This window comes from Protomyctophum bolini (genome assembly GCF_963924005.1).
Source record: "Protomyctophum bolini genome assembly, chromosome: 8".
Taxonomy (NCBI): Eukaryota; Metazoa; Chordata; class Actinopteri; order Myctophiformes; family Myctophidae; genus Protomyctophum; species Protomyctophum bolini.
In genome coordinates, this window is record NC_137869.1 from 41394662 (window position 1) to 41417502 (window position 22841).

At 43.2% G+C, this 22841-nt stretch overlaps 3 protein-coding genes across 5 annotated transcripts in view; 1 reads left to right on the plus strand and 2 right to left on the minus strand.

The window, feature by feature from the left end:
- The window catches only part of LOC308320041 (low-density lipoprotein receptor-related protein 8-like), a 46899-nt gene extending 32620 nt beyond the window's left edge, over positions 1-14279 (minus strand). Inside the window, exons 1-3 of one of the 2 annotated variants that reach the window (XM_080770342.1) lie at positions 14189-14279; positions 13138-13266; positions 581-739 (exon numbers count right to left, since the gene is read on the minus strand). In XM_080770342.1, the coding sequence (XP_080626468.1) occupies positions 581-739; positions 13138-13266; positions 14189-14252 (352 nt within the window). In that variant the 5' untranslated portion in view covers positions 14253-14279. Of the gene's footprint in view, positions 1-580; positions 740-13134; positions 13267-14188 lie in introns of both variants that reach the window. The other variant, XM_080770343.1, reaches the window with a different exon arrangement.
- A 2168-nt stretch (positions 14280-16447) lies between these two features.
- ndufa7 (NADH:ubiquinone oxidoreductase subunit A7) lies at positions 16448-19571 on the minus strand. Of its 2 annotated transcripts, XM_080770198.1 has the most exons (5): positions 19487-19571; positions 18943-18992; positions 17852-17989; positions 16871-16993; positions 16448-16714 (listed from the first exon to the last, which is right to left on the minus strand). In XM_080770198.1, exons 1-4 carry the CDS (start codon positions 19535-19537, stop codon positions 16903-16905), a joined length of 330 nt encoding a protein of 109 aa, XP_080626324.1. In that variant the 5' UTR covers positions 19538-19571; the 3' UTR covers positions 16448-16714; positions 16871-16902. The 2 variants fall into 2 exon arrangements, with proteins under 2 accessions (XP_080626324.1, XP_080626323.1); XM_080770197.1 differs by lacking the exon at positions 16448-16714 and having other exon boundaries at positions 16811-16993.
- Positions 19572-20198: 627 nt separating this feature from the next.
- Positions 20199-21902, plus strand: LOC308320247 (polypeptide N-acetylgalactosaminyltransferase 1-like; the record flags this gene model as incomplete). Its single annotated transcript, XM_080770565.1, has 1 exon — positions 20199-21902. The coding sequence occupies one exon, from the start codon at positions 20199-20201 to the stop codon at positions 21900-21902; it is 1704 nt and encodes a 567-aa protein (XP_080626691.1).
- Positions 21903-22841: the final 939 nt, after the last annotated feature.

Consider the following 22841-nt stretch of genomic DNA (forward strand, 5'->3'; position numbering starts at 1 on the left):
AGACGTTTGCTCGGGACTAGGGCTTTAAGCAACTAGTCGACTATTCAACTAGTACCAGTTGACTAGTTGATAAGAAAAATGTAGTAGGCCTCAAGATCAGATAGATTATAGTTATAGTAATGTACACAATTTTTTAATTAAACATTTTAAACTATTATTACTAAAAAAAAATTACATAATAGGTAGGCCTAGTTAAACAACTAGTAAACTAGGCAACTAGTCAACTAGTAAAAATCACTAGAAGTGAAAGCCCTACTCGGGACCCAAACTAGTGAAAATAGCAGATCTATACGCCTGTAGATCTTCTATTCTCACTGGTTTGGGTCACTACTATATTCACTACCTTTCAAACATTCGTTTTCCAATTTATTTGATTTATTTTATTTCTTCCTGAAATGACTTGAGTTTTCAATTCATGAAAGTTTTTCCTTTTTTTGGGAATGTTTTTTTTGTAATTGTTTTGAAATAATTAAAAACTAAATGTAGGACACAAAAAAACTAGTGGAGGACTGGAGCCATCGCAGCGAGCCATACATTTAGCTGGTTTGTTTGTTTTTGCTCCACGTTGTATAGAACTCACCACAGTCGTGTTCATCACTGCCGTCGGAGCAGTCAGAGGAGTGGTCACATCTCCAGGAGTTGGGGACACACTGGCCGTCGCCACACCGGAACTCCGAGGGCAAACACGAGGCGGAGGAGGGCGGAGTCTGGGGCGGGGGCGGGGGAGGCACGGTCGGGGCTGGGGAGGAAAAACGGCTGCGGTCAATGTCAACAACAGCCTTCTAAAGTTCTGCCTACATGTGCATTTATGGGGTATTCACAACCCACCTGCTTCCACGTTATTATGAGAAAGCAATGGTGTCTAATGCATCGTCTATGGCAGTGATTCTCAGATTTTTCATTTCAAGGACCCCCACGCCCATTTTGATATGCATTTAGGCAGTGGACCGCCACTGCGATGTTTGGGTACTCAGGTCAAAGTATCGGGTCTGGTTCACACAACCCCAACCATCTATACAATTGCACATACACAACCACACACAGTCTCTCACACACACACATAATACATCTACATCTCTGCAGAAACAGGAGAGCCAAATCTCCTGTTTCTGTATAGGCTAGCGCAGGCACGGCGCCACGGGGGGGTCAAAGGGGGTACTTGTCCCCTCAAATAAACCTCTTTGACCCCTTAGATCAAAAGTGGAAGAAACTAATAATGTTGTCAATGATACAAATACTGTAAATACAACATAAAACTACCTTGTGCAATGGATTGGTTTACCGTTATTGGTTATAACTCTAGCCACAGACAAAACAATGGTAGTCTAGTCTATACATTTCCAGGCATTCAATTAAATTCCATTTCTTGAAAAGGAAGGAAGTATAAAGGATGCATCCTGCTACCCTAATAGACAGGGGTACATAAGCACAGTGGCCGTTTATCCAACAGCTTTCTCCGACCGAACCACACTTTCACCACACATCTCTATATGCAAAATAAATTCGGCACACTCCCAGAATACATATAGGCTACATTTAATTGAAAGAAATGTCTTAATTACTCTATAAATATTGTTTTACATCACCACACGATCCCATGGGACAACTTTCTGTGACGTCAAAATCGTCATGTTTGCCAAACTCTCCACCAGCACAGAGCCTCCTCCCCCTTTCACTGCTCCTCTGTGCTGTGTGTGACCGACCCACTGTACCGGACGGTCATAGCAGCCGCTGAGCCGCCTGTAGAAACCCCTCTCCTCTCCAAGCAGCAGCCCACATAACCGTGAGACCGCAGTGAGAACGCTATGGCATTGCAAGAAGCTAAGGCTTAGCTGCTAAGCTAACACAACACCAGCCATGGTGGTGGTGATGTTAGCTTAGCTTAGCGTAGCGTAGCTTGCTGCTGCTTGGCTGTTCAACTTCACTTCATCTCTGCCTATCATTTCTTATTGTTACCCTGACACCGGAGCTGCAAAAACAGACAGATCTACAAGCTCTACAATCTCAACTATCAAACTCCAGCTATAGTCCCACTCCTCTGAACTCCAGGCTGCATGAACAGTGCTCGAGCGCTCAGTTTTCTGCCCCCTCAATGTCGAAAATCTTGCGCATTCACTTCAACTTAAATGCCTCTTCTGCACAGCGCAGCAGTAGCTTTGCTTTGCGCTTGCGTTAGTCAAAACTAAAAGCGAGTTACAGTGAGACGAGCATGTCGACCGTAGCAATGAATGGAGAGACCTTTTTGGAATGATTAAATCCATTATTGGCCTGGAGAAAGTTACAGCCGCTCCGCCTCCTCCTCCCTGGCACGGTACAATTAGCCATGTGCTATATGACGTTTTGTTTACCCTGCGACAGGGACTGAGAGAAGGAAACAATGTCTTAATAAAATAAAACATTAAATACCATGTTTGGGTTTATTCAACTAAGGTACTGTTACCATAGGCGTGGTGTGACTGACCAATGTTTTGTTTTTTAACTGACATACATTCCACCATAGCAAGGTATGGTAAGGTATTATGTGTTGGGGCCTTTGAAGATTGTTGTTTAAACTGGATTAAGGAATTATATGCCGTATGGTATATATATAATATACCATTACATTTACCACGTTAACTGTTCCTGGTGCCACATTGTTTAATGGCATGAAACAATACTCTTAAAAAAAAAAGAACGCCATCCATTGCCTTAATGACTAACTTACCATATTGTGCTGAATATAAGACTATTTATTTTGTTATCGGGGACGGGGACTAGACTAATTGAATTTCAATGTACTTTTTTCACTAATTAGTCTTTAAAAATGGGGGTCATCTTATTATTGGAGTGGTCTATAATCGGCACAATGCGGTATTTAAAAAAAAAAAAAAAAAAACAGGAGCGGGATGGGAGTGGGAGTCATCTCGAGTGGGAGCGGGATGGGATCAGGAGTCATTCTACAGGAGTGGGACAGGACAGGATTTTTATTTTTACATTGGTCCAGGATTGGGACAGGACAGGATTTTTTCTGTGGGAGTGGGACAGGACAGGAGTGGAAATCCACTCCCGTGTCAGTCTCTAATCACAGCATGTTCCATGCGTGTGCTTCTCAGCTTCTCCAAACATTTGCCTGTGCGTGCTTCTGTGCGTGCTTAATCATTTGCACGCCCGTGCATCGTTTGTTCTTTCTGTGCTTTTCCCAAATCACATCGTGTGTGTGTGTGTGTGTGTGTGTGTGTGTGTGTGTGTGTGTGTGTAAACATTTGCCTGTGCGTGCTTAATCGCTTGCACGCCCGTGCATCGTTTGTTCTTTCAGTGCTTTTCCCAAATCACATCCTGTGTGTGTGTGTGTGTGTGCTGCAATTGCGAGTGTGCGCAGATTTGAACCCAAACTCACGCACTATCCATGCACATTATTAATACTCGCCTATATTTACTACATCGCCCTGTGTGTGTGTGTGTGTGTGTGTGTCGCGTCGCCCTCCAGCCGCAATTATTACTCGCCTATATAACGACACTTTCACCCAGTATGAAGCTAAATGTGGAAGCCGTGTGTGTCACACCAAAACTGGTGACCTATACAATCCTGTAACGCCGTGCATTCTGTGCTTGCGTGCGCATTTCCCAAATCTCAGTGATTTATCCACACATCGCTCTGTGTGTGTGTGTGTGTGTGTGTGTGTGTGTGTGTGTGTGTGTGTGTGTCGCGTCGCCCTCCAGCTGCAATTGCGAGTGTGCGCTGTGTGCAGGGCACACTACTGAGTTTAAAAACACAGCTGAAACATGAAGTGGAATCTTTTGTTTGTGTAAAAAAAAAAGGGAATATCAACAAAACATATCTGTTTATTGTACACAATGCAATATTGAATGCAATGATATGGTGTGTCCTGTAAGCCCATGTGGGCTGGGCGCCTTTGGTGCATGACACAAAAATAAAGAAATCTATCTATCTATTCAGGCCCATTCAATTAATCTATCACTACATTAGTTGCCTGTTCAAACTAAACTACACTTTATGAAATCATTGTTGCAGCCTACACACATATATTCAGGCCCATTCAGAACACATTTCCCAAATCTCAGTGATTTATCCACACATCGCTCTGTGTGTGTGTGTTGGCGTGTGTGTGTGTCGCGTCGCCCTCCAGCTGCAATTGCGAGTGTGCGCTGTGTGCAGGGCACACTACTGAGTTTAAAAACACAGCTGAAACATGAAGTGGAGTCTGTCACCTCCCGCTATTTCTTTCTTCCCATATTGCGCTGCAACGACACTGGGATGAGGCCCCCGAAGGGGGCCGAAATTCTAGTCTTCTTAATACAGTAACATGCATCATTCATGCCATGATCTCCCATCTGGAAAGAACTGGAAAAACGACATTCCTCACCTATAGGCCATCCTTGGGGAGGGGAGGGGTGCTAATGTCACTGTTGCAGTGGTCAGGGTGCTTAAGTGGGCAGCTACTGTAACTAGCCTATTTATTTGTTTGTAAAAATGTCAATAATGAAATATAAATTTACTTTGTGTTCTGGATTGGTTTTTATATTTGGCAATTTTGGCAGTGCCAGCGATTGATATAATTTGCAGCATTTGCTCAGTGGATGAGAGTGGCCAGTGAGCTGCTGCATATTTATTTAGATTTTTACTTTTTCTTCCTCATTTTCCTTTTTTTGTAATAATGGCAATATTAACATTATAAAACTACCTTAACTTAATATATAAGACTGATCAAAAATAAATGACAAATACACCCCTAGACTTAACAACTGATACTAGGTGTAGGTGAGCCTCCTATGTGCCAGCCTCTGCCCTCTATAGATATGCAAATGTGGGGCATTGTCTCCATGTCCAATACCTGCCAGGTACACTGTATAAAAGGAGCACACAGTTGGGAGAACCAGACACTATAGCTTATCGACAGACAGACAACAGGCCTCCGCCAACTAATAAGAGACTCATCGAGGGCCAGAGAACGCTACAATTCTTCAAGATGCCAAGATCCGCCGCTGCTGGCTCCACGAAGACTCCACCAGCCGCCACCGAGTTGCCGATCATGGCTGCCCTCATGGCACAGGACACCCGCATCACCAGCAGCGGGATATCCTCACCATCACCAAGCCCTTACGACGGCGAGATGCCGCCACCACCACCAGAGCCAGCGGTAGCAGAGGACGAGGCTGAGCTGGCAGCAGCCATGCCGCCGCATCAGTGCCATTTGTCGGGCGCGCCAGCCCCAGCCAACGAACTGCTTGATAGCCTAAGCGGTGTTATTGAGGCCATTTTTTGTATATAGCCTAAGCCACTGTATATATATTTTTTTTTTCTTAAACTGTTTTATTATATTTTTTACCACGAATTATCGTTGCCGCCTGCCTCTCTTTTTTTGATAGCCTAAGTTGTCTTACTGAGGCCTTTTTTTGTATATAGCCTAAGCCACTGTATATATACTGTATCCATTTTCTTAAACTGTTTTTATTATTGCATGCTTTGAAAAAGAAACGCATGTTTCTCTTGCCAATAAGAAAATAAATAGCTTTGCACTGAAATTGAAACGTGTACCATTACTTTACATTTTACTTTTGAATTAATATATATTTCCGTCATGTCAGACTGTCACATCTCTCAACCCCCAGCACACGGCCCACTGCGCCCTCTAGTGGCAGACAGAGGCAGCACACTGCGCAATATTATGAAGTACTGTCAATTAAGGAGGGTGGCACTGGTTCCCATCTTAGTCTTTAAAAAAAACGTCACAAACTGGACTGAAACTTGTTACTGTATGTAGACACTGCACAGCAGGCTGTGGAAAACAAATAACTCTGGAATTCATTAAACCCATTATTAACTGTAAACAATTAAGCCTGTTCATTTGAACAGCACAGTGCTTCACATAAAAACATTAAGTCACAAAGCATTAACCACTTCCAACCTGGCGTCCCCGTTTTGGGCACATCAGAAATCTTTAAAAGAGAAATAATAATGTTTTGAAATTGTCCCAAAAATCTATACTTTCAGTTTTGAAGATAATTAATATAGCCATCTACAAGCATACAACATGTTGTGAGCTCGTAGATCAGCTTAATATCTTTGCTATGCTGCTCAAGACAAAACATTGCTCAACCCCAATAATATTAATAATACCATTGTCCGTCATACATTTTAAAACTATAAATTCACAATGAAATGGAATACAGAACACAATACAATGGACCGTTTCACATTTGACAACATTAAGTGCGTCCATATTGATTTCCTGTTGTGTTTATGGTGTGAACACCATAGCTGACAGCAGGATATTATTAACTTAGACCCAGAATGTTCCCTCGCAACGCAGTTCCACTGACTTTATCTACATATGAGTGATTCTCAAACTTTTTCACTTTTTAAAGGACCCTGTGAGTGTACAAATGGAAGCAAATAGACCTGTAAGGGTCCAGTTGGTTCCATTTGTACACTCACAGAGTTACTAGACCCCACTTTGAGAACCACTGGTCTGTATAACGTGCCTTTGAATAATATTCAAATGTCTGTTTCTTTATAATTTCAACCACTTAAGCACTTTCTGTATGACCAAAATAGCACAGGTTTAAAATCCCCACAATTACTAGCCAAGCCCAATGAAGATGTATTGAACGAAGAGTCAGGAATAACTTTAAGCAAGTTAAACATTGGGAGCTGATTCGTCCCAGAGTTTGGATATTATTGCCTTTTATCAATCTCTGTAACAGCAGTTTGTACAAATTACGTGTCTGATTGCAGGGAAATCTTAATAGTTTCTCAAATACCATCTTTAGGACTGACGGAACACACCGTTATTTGCAAGTGATCCGATTTGTGTATTCATTCCAGAATGATATTGCCAAAATGGTGAATTTATCAAAGATAGCAGAAATATTGTGATGCGATACATTGCGAGTTTGTAGCGAGTGACTTTTCAGCGTGTGATATCATCCGTCGCATGACTAAATATAAACCAGGCCCAAGTGTCCAGAAGACTGAGACAAATCTTTAGAAACCCAAATTTGAAACGCATTACATGCGATGTGAGAGTGCAGTCCAGCCAACACCAACTCTGGACTCCAGAATCGCTGCCCTCCACAGCCTACTGTCTATAGCAACAGCTCTGCAGCGTTGTTCACATTTCACAAACCACCTTTTTTTTGCTGTTCAGAGTCAGACTTGATAAAGCCAATATGAATGCAATCTGAAAAGGCCAAAAGAAATACCGATTTGGGCTGGCAGTGTAAACATACTTTATCCTAATACAGTACAGTAATCCTAGTACAGTAAATACATAACATACCACAGGTGTCCTGTAGTGTAGCTCATCGGAGCCATCCAAACAGTCAGGCACACCTTCATTTCATCCCCCCCCCCCCCCCCCAAAGGTCAAAGTATCGGGTCTGGTTCAGAGTACTTGAGGGTGGTATCGGCCCGAGTAACCGGTACAACTCCACACACACACACACACACACAGAGAAAGCGACGTGCACAGCACAGTCATGGCACACACACAACCCCAACCATCTATACAATTGCACATACATAACCACACACACACACACTTGCACATAACCACACATATAAATGTACTTCGTGTTCTGGATTGGTTTTATATTTGGCCATTTTGGCAGTGCCAGTGATCGATATAATTTGCAGCATTTGCTCAGTGGATGAGAGTGGCCAGTGAGCTGCTGCATATTTCTTTCGATTGTTTTTCTTTTTCTTCCTCATTTTCCTTTTTTTTGAGTTTGTAATAATGGCAATATTAACATTATAAAACTACCTTAACTCAATATATAAGACTGATCAAAAATAAATGTCTGACAAAAAACACACCCCTAGACTTAACAACTGATACTAGGTGTAGGTGAGCCTCCTATGTGCCAGCCTCTGCCCTCTATAGATATGCAAATGTGGGGCATTGTCTTCATGTCCAATACCTGCCAGGTACACTGTATAAAAGGAGCACACAGCATGGGAAGTTGGAACCAGTCAGACACTATAGCTTATCGACAGACAGACAGACAACATGCCTCTGCCAACTAAAAAGAGACTCTCACTCATCGAGGGCCAGAGAACGCTACAATTCTTCTTCAAGCTGTCTCCACGAAGAGTCTCCACGAAGACTCCACCAGCCGCCGCCGAGTGGCCGATCATGGCTGCCCTCATGGCACAGGACACCCGCATCACCGGCAGCGGGACATCCTCACCATCGCCAAGCCCTTACGACGGCGAGGCTGAGCTGGCAGCCGCCACGCCGCCGCGTCGGTGCCATTTGTCGGGCGCGCCAGCCCCAGCCCCAGCCAGCAGCGTGCCAGATGATTTAGGCAGAGACAAACCAGCCCAGGTCCAACCGATGCCGTTTCTCAAGCGGCAACATAAAGGAGGGGTCAACCGGTCGTTTTCTTTGTCCTACCACGACCAGAGAGAATGGCTGGAACGACAAAACCGAAGGATTTCCCAGGCATGCAAGGAACATTTGACATGCATGGCCATGTGGAAAGAACGGGACATACGCAATTCCTCTGGCACAGAGATTTCAACACGCTATTGTAGACATACCGGTAATTTAATTCCTTGTCTCAAACGAACTGCTTGATAGCCTAAGCTGATAATGAGGCCTTTTTTTGTATATAGCCTAAGCCACTGTATATATATATCCATTTTCTTAAACAGTTTTATTATATTCTTTACCACGAATTGTCGTTTCCGCCTGCCTCTCCTTTTTTGATAGCCTAAGCTGTCTTACTGAGGCCTTTTTTTGTATATAGCCTAAGCCAGTGATTCCCAACCTGTGTGCCGCGGCACTTTGACATGTCCAGGTGTGCCGTCTGATTTGACAGAAAGTAACACTAACCCTCCCCCGAAAGCAATATTATAGCTACTGGGCTGCAGGCTTCCTATTATCACGTCGTTGTACAGGAACAATAGACTCCAACGACCCTCGGCCATTGAAATGTTAATGCTAAAGAGATGCATCCAGAAGACGCTACATTTCGCTCCCTCCAGAAAGACACCACCAGAACCCGACAGCAGCACACACAGCGCCGCCGGATCACCTGCATCTGACGACAGCACAGCCAGCGGCCCCTCGCCGCCAGGGGGGGGGGGGGGGGGGGACAACAACAACAACGGCGACTACTACCAACGCAACGCCTACAAAGAAAGCCACTGCCAGACTTTACCGTGATGACTACATGAAGTTTGGCTTCACGTTTACTGGGGACGTTTACATCGTTTTGTGGATTCAAGTTTGCAAACAGCGCCATGGTTCCCGGTAAGCTGAACCGTCACCTTGATACCAACCATAATCAACTCGCTACAAACAAGACAAAAAAAGGACAAAAAACATTTTTGTGAGTTTGAAAGAAAAAAAAGGAGAAAGACACAGCGAAGCAGGCAAGTCTCTTGATACGCAGTACCACTAATACTTCTGAAAAAGGTTTGGAATTAAGCTACCAAATCGCAGATGTTGGCAAAGTTAGAAATGCCACATACATTGGCAGAAACAGTTATAGCCACTTCATTCAAACTCGCGGGGGGTGTGGGCTTGGTGGGACCAGATGCTGCAAAGGAATTAGCAAATGTGCCACTCTCAAATAACACAATTGGCCGACGCATTGAAGACATGTCTGCATGCAGACATCGAGAGTGTTGTCATACACAAAATTTGGTGGATGAATCAACAGATATAAGTGGATACGCACAGCTGTTGGCAAACGTGAGATTCATTGATTGTGACACAGATGGTGACTTCAGAGAGATTTACCCGTTTTGCAAACAACTGCCTGGAAATACAACTTGTTGGAAAAATCTTATTTTAAATAAATTGGTGAAACTGAGGCACCGTCTCTTGTCCTTTTCTTTCTCTTTTTATTTGTGTGTTTTTAAAAGTATATTGGGTTGAGTGATTTTTAGGCTATGAAAAGTGTGCCCTGGGACAAAAAAGGTTGGGAAACACTGGCCTAAGCCACTGGCCTAAGCCATATCAATTTTCTTACCGTTTTTATTATTGCATGCTTTGACAATGCAAACGTATGTTTCTCATGCCAATGAGAATAAATAGCTTTGCATTAAATTGAAATGTGTACCATTACTTTACATTTTAATTAATATATATTTTAATTTAACCTTCAGACTGTCACATCTCTCAACCCCCAGCACACGGTCCACTGTGCCCTCTAGTGGCAAACAGAGGCAGCACACTGCACAGTATAAAAGGGAGACGCAATTCACAATATGATTATGAAGTAAAAATTGTGACCCCGTCCAAATCTTGATTGACCGCCCTTCTTTAAAAAAACATCACAAACTGGACTGGAACACTGCTGCTTGTTACTGTATGTGCAGTTTGTGCACACTACACAGCAGGCTGTGGGAAACGAATAACTCTGGAATTCAGGACCAGTGATCCTAAATTACATTACATAAGATTGTGAAACTTCTACAAAGGCGTTCTTTAACATAGCAGAATGTAGTGAGCCAGGAGAGTAATCTCCGAGGCCAGCATTAAACCCATTATTAACTGTAAACAATTAAGCCTGTTCATTTGAACAGGACATTTCAAGGAAATTCAAAGTGCTTCACATAAAAACTTACGTCACAAAGGATTTACCACTTCCAACCTGGCGTCCCTGTTTTTTAGAAATTTTGAAAAGAGAAATAATAATGTTTTGAAATTGTCCCAAAAACCTATACTTTCTATACTTTCAGTTTCGAAGATAATTAATATAGCCATCTACAAGCATACAACATGGTGTGAGCTCGTAGATCAGCTTAAGTGGTTGAAATGAAAAAGAAACAAGACATTTGAATATTATTCAAAGACACGTTATACAGACCAGTGGTTCTCAAAGTGGGGTCTAGTAACTCTGCGAGTGTGCAAATGGAACCAACTGGACCCTTACAGGTCTATTTGCTTCCATTTGTACACACACAGGGTCCTTTAAAAAGTGTAAAAGTTTGAGAATCACTGATATATAGATCAAGTCAGTGGAACTGCGTTGCGAGGGAACATTCTGGGTCTAAGTTATCCTGTCAGCTAACAGGAAATCAATATGGACGCACTTAATGTTGTCAAATGTGAAACGGTCCATTGTATTCTGTGTTCCATTTCATTGTGAATTTATAGTTTTAAAATGTATGACGGACATTGGTATTATTAATATTATTGGGGTTGAGCAATGTGTTGTCTTGAGCAGCATAACAAAGATATTAAGCACTTTCTGAATGACCAAAATAGCACAGGTTTAAAATCCCCACTATCACTAGTCTAATGAAGATGTATTGAACGAAGAGTCAGGAATAAGCAAGTTAAACATTGGGAGCTGATTCGTCCCAGAGTTCGGATATTATTGCCTTTTATCAATCTCTGTAACAGCAGTTTGTACAAATTACGTGTCTGATTGCAGAGAAATCTTAATAGTTTCTCAAATACAATCTTTAGGACTGACGGAACACACCGTTATTTGCAAGTGATCCGATTTGTGTATTCATTTCAGATATTGCCAAAATGGTGAATTTATCAAAGATAGATAGTGATGCGATACATTGTGAGTTTGTAGCGACTCTAGCGAGTGACCTTTCAGCACGTCATGGCACGTGTCCAGAAGACTGAGACAAATCTTTAGAAATCCAATTTGAAACGCATTACATGCGATGCGAGAGTGCAGTCCAGCCAACACCAACTCTGGACTCCAGAATCGCTGCCCTCCACAGCCTACTGTCTATAGCAACAGCTCTGCAGCCTTGATCACATTTCAAACCACCTTTTTTTGCTGTACTTCAGAGTCAGACTTGATAAAGCCAATATGAATCCAATCTGAACAGGCCAAAAGAAATACCAATTTGGGCTGGCAGTGTAAACATACTTCATCCTAATACAGTACAGTAATCCTAGTACAGTAAATACAAAACATACCACAGGTGTCCTGTAGTGTAGTTACGTACATTAATTAATTGCATTTTTATAGCGCTTTTCCAAGTGCTCAAAGCGCTTTACAATGGTTCATTCATTCAAGACCTCTCCACTGAAACAACATTTAATCAGGGGCCAATATTCTGCTGGAAAAAGATCTGATCTGCAGCTTGTAGATCAGATTTTTTCGGCAAAGAGAGGCAACATATTACCCAGCCATTCAAGCCTCATGGGATACAATGTTATCAGTTAATGAGTTATGAAATCAATACTGCAGTGTGGATTACACAACTGCGGTATGGCGGTATTTGGATTATTGCACCCAGCCCTAGGTCTCAGAGGCACTTGCCTGTCGGGCAGCCAAGTAGAGCTCATGTTCTACTTGCCCAAAAGTAATGCCCATGTCACCCAAAAACTAAATCCAATTGATAACTGCCAAGTGGCGACAGTTACTTTGAAAAACCAGTTGTAAAAAGGTAGCATAGTTCTTCATAATAGCCTATACTATTCAATGAAGACGGAATGTACTTGCCCATCAGGGAACCTGAAAGCAAACTTCTTTTTTTACTAGCCACGGGAAGTCAGGCAACCGTTAGTGTCACCTGTAAATTATTCATAGATCCTGTATCATTAATTGATCACTTTTTTCCCCATTGAGGTTGACGATATCTACAGAGGACTCCTAGATAATAGATTTTACAGATAACTATTATCAGGTGATGACGTTGTACTTTTACACTGTGATGATGATAATGATGATTCTGTCCTCAACAGTGCTTATGGGCCTGGGCCGTGGCTCAGCGGTCCAGCCTACTGTCTGTCCCTCCATACAAAATATTAAATAAAGGCTTTGCCAGACACCTACGTGGATTCACTCACGCCTCCTCTTCCAGGGAGGAAGCGAGAGTGAATCCATGTTATTGTATGGCCAAAGCCAGGCTATATCATACTGATCAGAGTCAGCACCTGCTTAACGTGAATGTTGTTTTTAAACACATAGTCATTGCAACAAGATATCTTTTGAATTGATAGCAAAAGTGGAACCCTCGAACATGCTGTTCACGTGTATTATAGACGAATGTCCTTTTTAAGCTGCAAGACTGGCAGAAATCCCAGAACTCAGACATCCAGACATTACAGAAATCAGGTTTGAAGTCTACTGGTGTCTGGCACCCAGCCAATTCGATAAGACTGATTGATTCGATTGATTGTTGACACTTGACAGTATTGTACTCACAACAGTGGAGCTCATCAGAAGCATCCTGGCAGTTGGGTTCTCCGTCACATACCCTGAGCCTGGGGACAAACTGCCCACTGTCACATCTGAACTGGGACCGTTGGTCTGCTGGCAGAGAGTGCCCTAAAACATCTAGTTTAAATGAACACACACAACTATATTAGCCCCAAATCAAGACAGACAGACAGACAGAGTGCTAAAAGAGTGACTTTGAGAGCTGTTTCAGCATACAAAGTCAATGAAGAGCACATTTTGAATTATCAATTTCTAATCACTGGAGCAATTATTTTTGATTTCTTGTCCACATTTGGAGTTACATCATGGCAAGGTACCTACTACCTACACAACACAAACCTCTAACAAAGTGATCTTGCACTGTAAGTATAGCTATACTCCTAGCCCAAACATTTAGACCTCTACGAGTCTAAATATTTGGGCTAGCTATACTCCCATGCATATAGCATGCATTACTTTGGCCTTGAATCAACACTATCAGATGTATTTTATAGAGTCTGACTTTTACTTTCGTCTTTCATAAATCATATGCAAATGCCAAATCGATCAAATACTATATTCCTGTTCCGATTTAGGATAATGTAATATGTTTTTTTTGTTTTTGTTTTTTTAAACAAATATCACTTACTTAATACCTATAGTACCTACAGCACATTTAAACGGACAGGGTCATTCATTTAATTTGATTGCGAAACATGCTATTGGTAAACAAATAGACTTTCCCTTATCCGTGTTTATTCATGCAAGACCATTCATATTTCCGTGCACGTTTTAGTCAGAGAACGCTCTTGACAAATTTAAGCTAGTCTGTGGCACCGTGAAGTTGAGTCGAGCGGTATTAAATAATCCAATGTATTATTTCATATAAACACGTTAGAACTTTACAGTTTGACATGACAAAATGGAACAGCAGTTTGCACGCAATCTCGCAAAGCATTGGACACTGGCGTGCATCCTCAACACCTAACCTATAACAAAAAAAACACCAAACGTGCAAACATGAATACATAGAAATGCATAATATAAACACAAGCCTTACCACAAACATTTAGAAATGTTATTAATGAAAGAATGTGGAGATAAAGTGCACCAAGGTGTCCCATGCTCGGTTTTCAGCCGGCGGCCGGCGCGTAATTATGACGTAAGAAGCGTTCGCTCAATGCTCAAAGCGTTTTATTTATTTACTGAAGTTGTCAGTTGTGTTAAATGACGCAATGACAATTAAGTGGCACGTGTGTGCTTCTGTATGACTTTCACAGTAATGTGTAATGTTATGCCGGGTTGAAGGGTTCAAAGCAGCATCAGTCTGTTTGACAGCTTTGAACCCAAACAGTGTTTGTACAGTGGGTGAGAGGGCGGTAACATGATATATGACCACTGCAGTGACTGCACTGTCCTTCACCTCCCGTAGTGAGTGGTGCTGACACATGACACGTGTGTTTTCTTTTAAAGGGCTGACCATCAAAACAAATACTTTGGAGAGCTAGTGTCCCTTCAAAATGTTCTACTACATGCATTTTTGACTAAGGACATTTACCCTACATAGGCCTACATTCTCAACTTCACCTTCAATTTTTAAAGACCCAATTTCACATGCTTTTTTAGCCCACAGACGGACCCTGTTAAGATTTGACTTTTGGAGTCTTGGGACCCCATTCCAAAACATCTTTAGACACAATTGGGTCTGATAGTCCAGTGGTGGTCCGTTCTGGTCCATTATCTAGATGTCCTTGTACAATTAGGGAGGCTACCAACGGTCCCTCAATATGTCAGGATTCAGTTCACCTAATCTGTTTGACCAGTGCATATAGATTCTTATTAATTCTTTAATGCTTTGTATGTGTATGCTTAGTTGCTTACGTAGACAAGAGCGACATGTACTGTAGGCCTACTGGTCAAACAAAGGTCAATCCTAAATATATATTGATACACCTTATGTGACCTCTACCCTGGTCCCTGAGCCTGGGGACAAACTGCCCACTGTCACATCTGAACTGGGACTGTTGGTCTGCTGGCAGAGAGTTTAAATGAACACACACACACACACACGACACACAAATATATTAGCCCCAAATCAACAAGACAGACAGACAGACATACCGTACAGACTGTCTGGGTCTGATATAGGCAGCCCAGTGGTCCATTCTCTAGATTTCCTTGTAGGCCTACAATTAGGGCGGCTACAAACGGTCCCTCAATATGTCAGGATTCAGTTAACCTAATCTGTTTGACCAGTGCATATTGATTCTTATTAATTATGTAATGCTTTGTATGTGTATGCTCATAAGCATACACATAGGCCTACAAAGCATTAAAGCAACTATAGTTGCTTACATAGACAAGAGTGACATGTACTGGTCAAACAAAAGGTCAATCCTAAATATATATAGGCTATTGATACACCTTGTGTGACCAGGATTCATAACAGATAATTTAGAACAGAATAGAAAGTAACACAATATGAATAAGTAATAAAATATACATAACAAAACAACATGTTATCAATTTTGGGCAACCAGTGTCCTGACCTCCTGATCACGTATATATTATGTGTTTAATCAACTATAGAAGTTGAGGTTTTTAAAGTGGAGTCCGGGAACCCCCTAGTGGCCGTGGACTCCGGAGTGAGTTCCAGAGGGTCCTCTGCAGCTAAATGACGATGATACTGAGGAACTCTGTGAGTTTTGGGGGTTCTGTTCTGTTCGCTGGTTTTAGAGGAATGCTCTAAACTGAATAATCACTCACCAGTGCACCACCAATAATGGATTGCACTGCAGTACTCCTAGAACCACAATGGAGTCTGTTAAATTAATAAATTCCCATCGTTTAGTTTGGGATCCCATGGAACCCCCCTCAGAAAAAAACCATGGGGGTCCCAACCTAGACCACATGATAAGAATTAAGAACTGTACTGAAGCTCATGACTATTTCAATTCATAGCACAGAAACAGAGAGAGCTACTTTCAAAATGAACAGCGCAACAAGATCTACCCACCAAAAAATGATTATACCATTGCTGAAAATAGTTTAAATATATATGTACCTGAGGGGGCTTTCGAATAGCGGCGCTGGCATTACATTTTTGTATTTAATTTGTAATGCTACAGACGTTTCTGTGCACAGCAACTCTTGAAAACAAAATATTGCATTGTGGGTTCGAGCTGACAGGCCCTTTTGATGTCAATCAAGTCACCTGGCTTAATTCAAGTGGCAGATGCCACAAATAGTTATTTATTTGTATATATTTAAAACAAATAAATATTCTTTAGGGGCATATCATGTAATCTACCTGCACAGCCTTTGTGATCTACCTTCTGTGCACCCCTGGGTTAAGCCTATAATTAACTTTGTCTACAGTACCTGCTGAAAACCTGAAAGTAAAACTATTGATACACAGTTCCTAACTGCACCATATCAACTAATAATCATATCATACTGGTATTTTTATTACATCATCATCAACTTGTTTATTATTTAAACATCATACGATGCCGTCGTACACTCAAGCTCACAGCTTTTGAGCTGGCAGAACTGCAATTCTTTGCCATTTTCAGCAGATTTGCGCCTGTAATAATACAATAGACACAGGATTGAAAATGGTTAGGGTTAGGACAAACAGAATTGTCACTGTTAAACTTACAGATGAATACCAAAAAAAAAGTTTACACATAACATACTTTATTAAACATTTTATGATACAAGATTACACCACTATGCTCACTATAATAGGTCTGTCTTTGATGGCATTGCTGTTCAGAGGTACGGCTGGTCCGTGGAAAGTGTTGGTTCCACATACACAGGACCGGGAGTCAGTGCTTTCTTTGCTGGGACTCCAGGAGCGTCACTGAGAGAGAGAGAGAGAGAGAATAATGTGAAATATATACTCCAATTGTATAGTGAAAAACACATTTCAAAGCCTGAGTTATTCTTTGTTGTGCATCGTAACTCGCACCGACATGCAACTAAGTATAAAAGAAAAACAGGTGCTCTTCCTCTGGATGTTTAGGGCAGTGGGTAAAGTACCGTTAATTAAGCCTTGCCGAGCCATGAGGCCCATAGGGCAGGAGCCCATCTCCCGTTTCTGTAGCGTGAGACAGCTTGATGACATGTACAAGTACACCCCCTGGACATGACGCTAGTATGCCCCCAATCCAACCCAACCCTTGATGCTGAGAACCAAGCAGGGAGTCACAGGGTCCCATTTTTCATAGTCTTTGGTATGATGCGGCCAGGGATCGAACCCCGACCTTCCAGTCTCAGGGCGGACACTCTAACCACAAGGGGGAAAATTACAAACCTTTGTATTTGGTTTGTGTAACAAACTCTCTCCAACAATGATTGCTATAGGAATATAGAGCTATTTCACACTCTATTTAACACAAACTATCTTGATGAAACTAAATAAATTACAGAAAATATTAACACAATGACAAAAAAAAGCATACATTAAATGCTTTTTTATATGCTATACTATATATTAACAACACAGAGTCACCAGAGCTAGGGTTTTCAATGACTGAGTCTAAAGTGGTAAGGGTCCCTGGAACAAAATATTTTGAGATGGGGCAAACATCCTTCATTGTCATGAAAACGTTTGAGAACCACTGATAGATATAGCAACATACGTTATTTCAGAAAACTTTTTTCTTTTTAGAATCAGCCTAATTAATTGGAGATAAAGTGATTCATTCCAGAACAGTACCTTGCAGCAGGGAGGGCTTTCTGTGCAGACATGACCACCATGGCCGGAGCAGACTCCCTGCGTCCGTCTCTGGTGTAGTAGTAGTTGTCTGCAAACTTGTGGCTCGGTCCCACAGCCAGTTTGGGTGGTGGCTGGGTCCTTAAATAACAGGGCAACACATCATTTGAACCACTAGAACCCCTTGCGCCCCCTATCCTGGGGCCGAACATTCGTCCACTAACGACAAGCTTACAACTGGCACCATGACTCGTAATCATGAGCTTGTAGTTTTACAAAGAGATTTGGTGTAGAGTTACAAAAGCTTTAAAGCTTCAGCCTATGCCTTTTCGATCAATCTAATAAGAAATAGTGGATGTAATATGTAATGTAATGATTTATGTTACACTGTTGACTTGATTGAAATACACTAAACTAAACCAAAAAAAAGGAGTGCAACGCCTGGGGGATCCCGGTCAACTATAAGGTTTAAGAAGTTGATTTAAACACTGGAAATTCATAATATATTTCAAATAGAAAATACCTATGTCATTACATTTGAATTAAACAAGCAGTTTGGGTGCTAGTTGTGTTGTGACTTCATGGATCTGTACTGTAGATGCATGTTTAATACATTCTATGTAGACGAATTTAGCAAATTCCTGATCCGGTCTACTCTAAAGCGAATATCTTCAGGGAGGCGGAATATAGACCATGTTCTTTAAAAATTCTCTTCATTCTCTTCTCTTAACATCATTATTGTAGGGCCTATACCCATAAACCTGTGATGCGGTGTGGGTTAGATCATCTCTAAAATACAATTAAATAATAACTATAAATGCGAGTGTACAGTTTTATTTATTAACGAACTTATAGTTGTGGCGACACAGGGTTACATTATATGTACTGCATGTATGAAATACAAATGTTGGTATTTGTCATAGTCCCACTCTGGTCCCCACACTGGAATTAAACTGTAAAATCACACAAGATGCAAACAACTTGAATGACAGAGTGCAATATATCAAACAACTGCACAAACGAGGGGTTCTTGAAATTAAAAGGGCTGACTTGAGAATAGCTGATCTACTGTAGGTACGTGTATATATTCTTACCTCTTAACTATCTCTCCATATCTGAGCTGAAGTTTCGCTTGGAGGTCATGCTGAAAGGAAACACGAAAGGATGGATTCGATAAGTTAAGTTGTTCTCAAAGTGGGCACTGGGGATCCCACAGGGGTCCTTGAGGGGGTCCCCAGCCAAATGACTTATAATTATGAATTATAAAGGGACCCTTACAGGTATACTGTACTATAGCCCCATATGTGCCCTCTCCCTACGCTCATCTCGGAGCTACAGAATGAGCGGTTCATTCTCACCGGAGATGTAGAATAAAATAAAATCAACATAGGCTAAGAGTAAATAAGCTGTCTTGAGTTGAGCTGTAACTTAATGGTATCTTGACTATCTTCTTCTATGCTTTTAATACAAGACTGATCCAAGGCTACTTTAGCTTATGCAGCCAACAGACAGTATTTTCAAGGGTTAAATCGTTTGAAATCCCCCTTGTACAAGCTACAAACAATTACATTCCAAACTTCTCTAGTCTTGAGGTGTGAAGTGTGTCTATGATTTGTAAATATAATAACATAATCTTACCCCGGACAATAAATTTCGGAGCCTCTGAATGATTTTAGTAGCAGTCGCCATGTTTGCTGTTGTGAAGGACACCGCTCTGCTTCCGTAGTGTTAAAACGACTTTCTCACCACATTACTGAACTCTGGTGGACAGGAGTATAATAGCTACAGAGGTGTAATAGCCTAGTTACACAGACACGGGTAAGTTCTAGCCCTTAATTCACATTTCACAACAGAAAACACAACAGCTTGAAATGACTTTGATGCTATTATATGCGTACCAGATAATTCTCTAGTCAGTCAGGAGGCTGCTGGGGGGTCACTTTAGGTGAATAATCTTTATAATATAGCATCAAAATCAGTTTAAGTAGTTGTTTAACACTATAGATTTTTTTTAAAACATCCTTTCCAAGTTGTTTATTGAGTTGTTTTAACCCAGAACCGGTGACAAACAATGCCGATTTGTGCTGACGTCGGGAATTTCCAGTCCATTTATGGGCACATCACATGACAGTTTTGCACTGATGTCAGGCATGTTTATTCCATAAGCATATCTGCACACACACCCACCACAGACAGACAATATACTAATGTTGTCGCTGAAAACTGAGGACTTCTTGTCCTCGTTTCTTAGTACAGTATGTCAGCTCCTGCAGGACCCCCACATTCACAGCAGCATTTCAAAGGATCCCTACTGTGATGTCACGTTTTGACAGACATCGCTCCTCCAGTAATGGCTACACCAAGCCTCATCACCACTTACAGATCATTTGTCCAACAGCAGCTCATCCCTGCAGGGTTCGTCGTGTTACAGATGCGAAGGCTTGCCCGCTCTAAGGCGGTGCTCGTCATGACCGCCGCATTGTGGGTGATGCTGGACGTCTCGTTCGTCCTGCTCCACCTCAACAAGGTCGGCCCTGGCGAGGGAGGCACGCCGGTGATCATTCCCAGGAGGGACGAGGAGAAGATGAAGGAGATGTTCAACATCAACGAGTTCAACCTCATGGCCTCGGACATGATCGCTCTCAACCGGAGCCTGCCCGACGTCCGACCGGAAGGGTGCAAGGACGCGGTCTATCCGACGAACGACGACCTTCCGCGCACCAGCGTGGTGATCGTGTTCCACAACGAGGCGTGGAGCACGCTGCTGCGCACCGTCCGCTCGGTCGTCGACCGCTCGCCGCGCGCACTGCTGGAGGAGATCGTCCTCGTGGACGACGCCAGCCAGAGGGACTTCCTGAGGCGTCCGCTGGAGGAGTACGTGAGCGCGCTGGAGGTCCCGGTGAGAGTGGTGCGGATGGAGCGGAGGTCCGGTCTCGTGCGCGCGCGCCTCAAAGGAGCGTCCGTCGCCACGGGACAGGTGCTCACCTTCCTGGACGCTCACTGCGAATGCACGACGGGGTGGCTGGAGCCGCTGCTGGCCCGCGTCGGGGCGGACAGGAGGACCGTGGTGAGCCCCGTCATCGACGTGATCAGCGACGAGACGTTTGAGTACACTCCCGCCTTGGACGTGCACCTCGGGGGTTTCGGCTGGAACCTTCACTTCAAGTGGGACCCCGTGCCCAAGGAAGAGATGGAGCGCCGCAGAGGAGACCTCACGCGTCCCTTTCGGACTCCCACCATGGCGGGCGGCCTGTTCTCCATAGACAGAGATTACTTCCAGGAGATCGGCACGTACGACGAAGGCATGGACATATGGGGAGGGGAGAACTTGGAGATGTCCTTTCGCGTCTGGCAGTGCGGCGGCGCGCTGGAGATCGCGGCGTGCTCTCACGTCGGCCACGTGTTCAGGAAGGCCGCGCCCTACTCGTTCCCCGGAGGGAGGTCACAGGTCATCCACAGGAACAGCCGGCGCATGGCGGAGGTCTGGATGGACGAGTTCAAAGGGTTCTTCTTCACCGTCTCTCCGGAGATGGCCACGGTGGACTACGGCGACGTCACGTCTCGCCTGGCGCTGAGACGGAGGCTCCGGTGTAAACCGTTCAGCTGGTATATGGAGACGGTCTACCCGGACTCCGGGATCCCCGGACGCTACTACTCGCTCGGGGAGGTCATCAACGTCGACGCCGACCATTGTCTGGACACCATGGGCCGCAAGGCCGACGAGAAGGTGGGCATCGTCGATTGCCACGGCCAGAGTGGCGACCAGATCTTCTCCTACACGGCCGACAAGGAGATAAGGACGGACGGCCTGTGTCTGGACGTGGCCAAGCGAGGCGGGCCCGTCATGATGATCACGTGTCACCGCCAGAAAGGCAACCAGCTGTGGGACTACGATCCTGGGAAGCTGTCCCTGACCCACGTCGCCACTAACCAGTGTCTGGACAAGGCGAGGGGCGAGGACAGGGAGGCGCCCAGTATGAGAGACTGTAGGCACTCAGACTCGCAACAGTGGCTGCTCCGCAATGCTACACTGCCAGAGATCTCCCTCTTCTGATAAGCTCGCGCACACACACACACACACCCCACACACTATGAGAACCACAGATCTAGACACAAAATAGTCTAAAAAATGATGACTGTGATATTTCAGATTTTTATTTAAGGGATATAGGCCTATTCGCAGCAACTTCCTCCCACTGAGGGTATAGGACCGACCTTAAAGTATAATGTTAGGTTACGTCAATGGTGGAAGGTATCTATAGAAACTTCATTCATGCCCTCATAACATCCCGTTTAGATTACTGTAATACTCCTCTTCACTGGGATCAGTCAGTCTGCCCTATTCCGTCTCCAATCGGTCCAACATGCAGCAGCCAGCCAGGCAACCAAGAGGTACCAAGACGAGAGACAACACCCCCCCCCCCCCCGCCCAGTCCTGGCCTCCCTCCACTGGCTGCCAGACAGTGCGGTTCAGAATCAATTTCAATACCCTTTCATTTGTGTATAAGCCCCCGGCCCCTCCGAACAGACCTCGTAATAAATGACCAAATGGCAGTACTGTATATCCACCACTGGGGCTACATTGATCCAAGCCGAAACACACTCGATTGATTGATTGATCATTACAATAAACATTAAACATGCAGTGAAAATGCACACACAGCCCACTTGTGGTCAGATGGGCCCACACTTTGGGCCCTGATCCAGGACAAACAGTGGTGAAAAGTAACTAAGTACTACTTGTTCTCGAGTAGGCCTACTGTACTTATTGAGGTACTTTTAATTTACTGGAGAATTCAATACTTTTACTACTACTCCTGTACATCTCAAAGGCAAATATATTTACATCACTACAATTATTTGAAAACTTTAGTTAGTAGTTACGTTGTGAATTTTGATTATTATTATAAAACATACATTTAACCACTTCAGACCTATAGAGCTTTGATCTGCCATTTTCTAAAGATTTGAATACATTTGAAAACTTGTGAAA

Bases quoted from the DNA above. Each gene is read 5' to 3' on its own strand.
- ndufa7 (XM_080770198.1), bottom strand. From the start codon at position 19,537: ATGGCGACTGCTACTAAAATCATTCAGAGGCTCCGAAATTTATTGTCC. The intron at 18,993-19,486 runs GTAAGATTATGT...GTTTCCTTTCAG, and splicing joins TCCGAAATTTATTGTCCGGG to CATGACCTCCAAGCGAAACT. The intron at 17,990-18,942 runs GTAAGAATATAT...CTGTTATTTAAG, and splicing joins TATGGAGAGATAGTTAAGAG to GACCCAGCCACCACCCAAAC.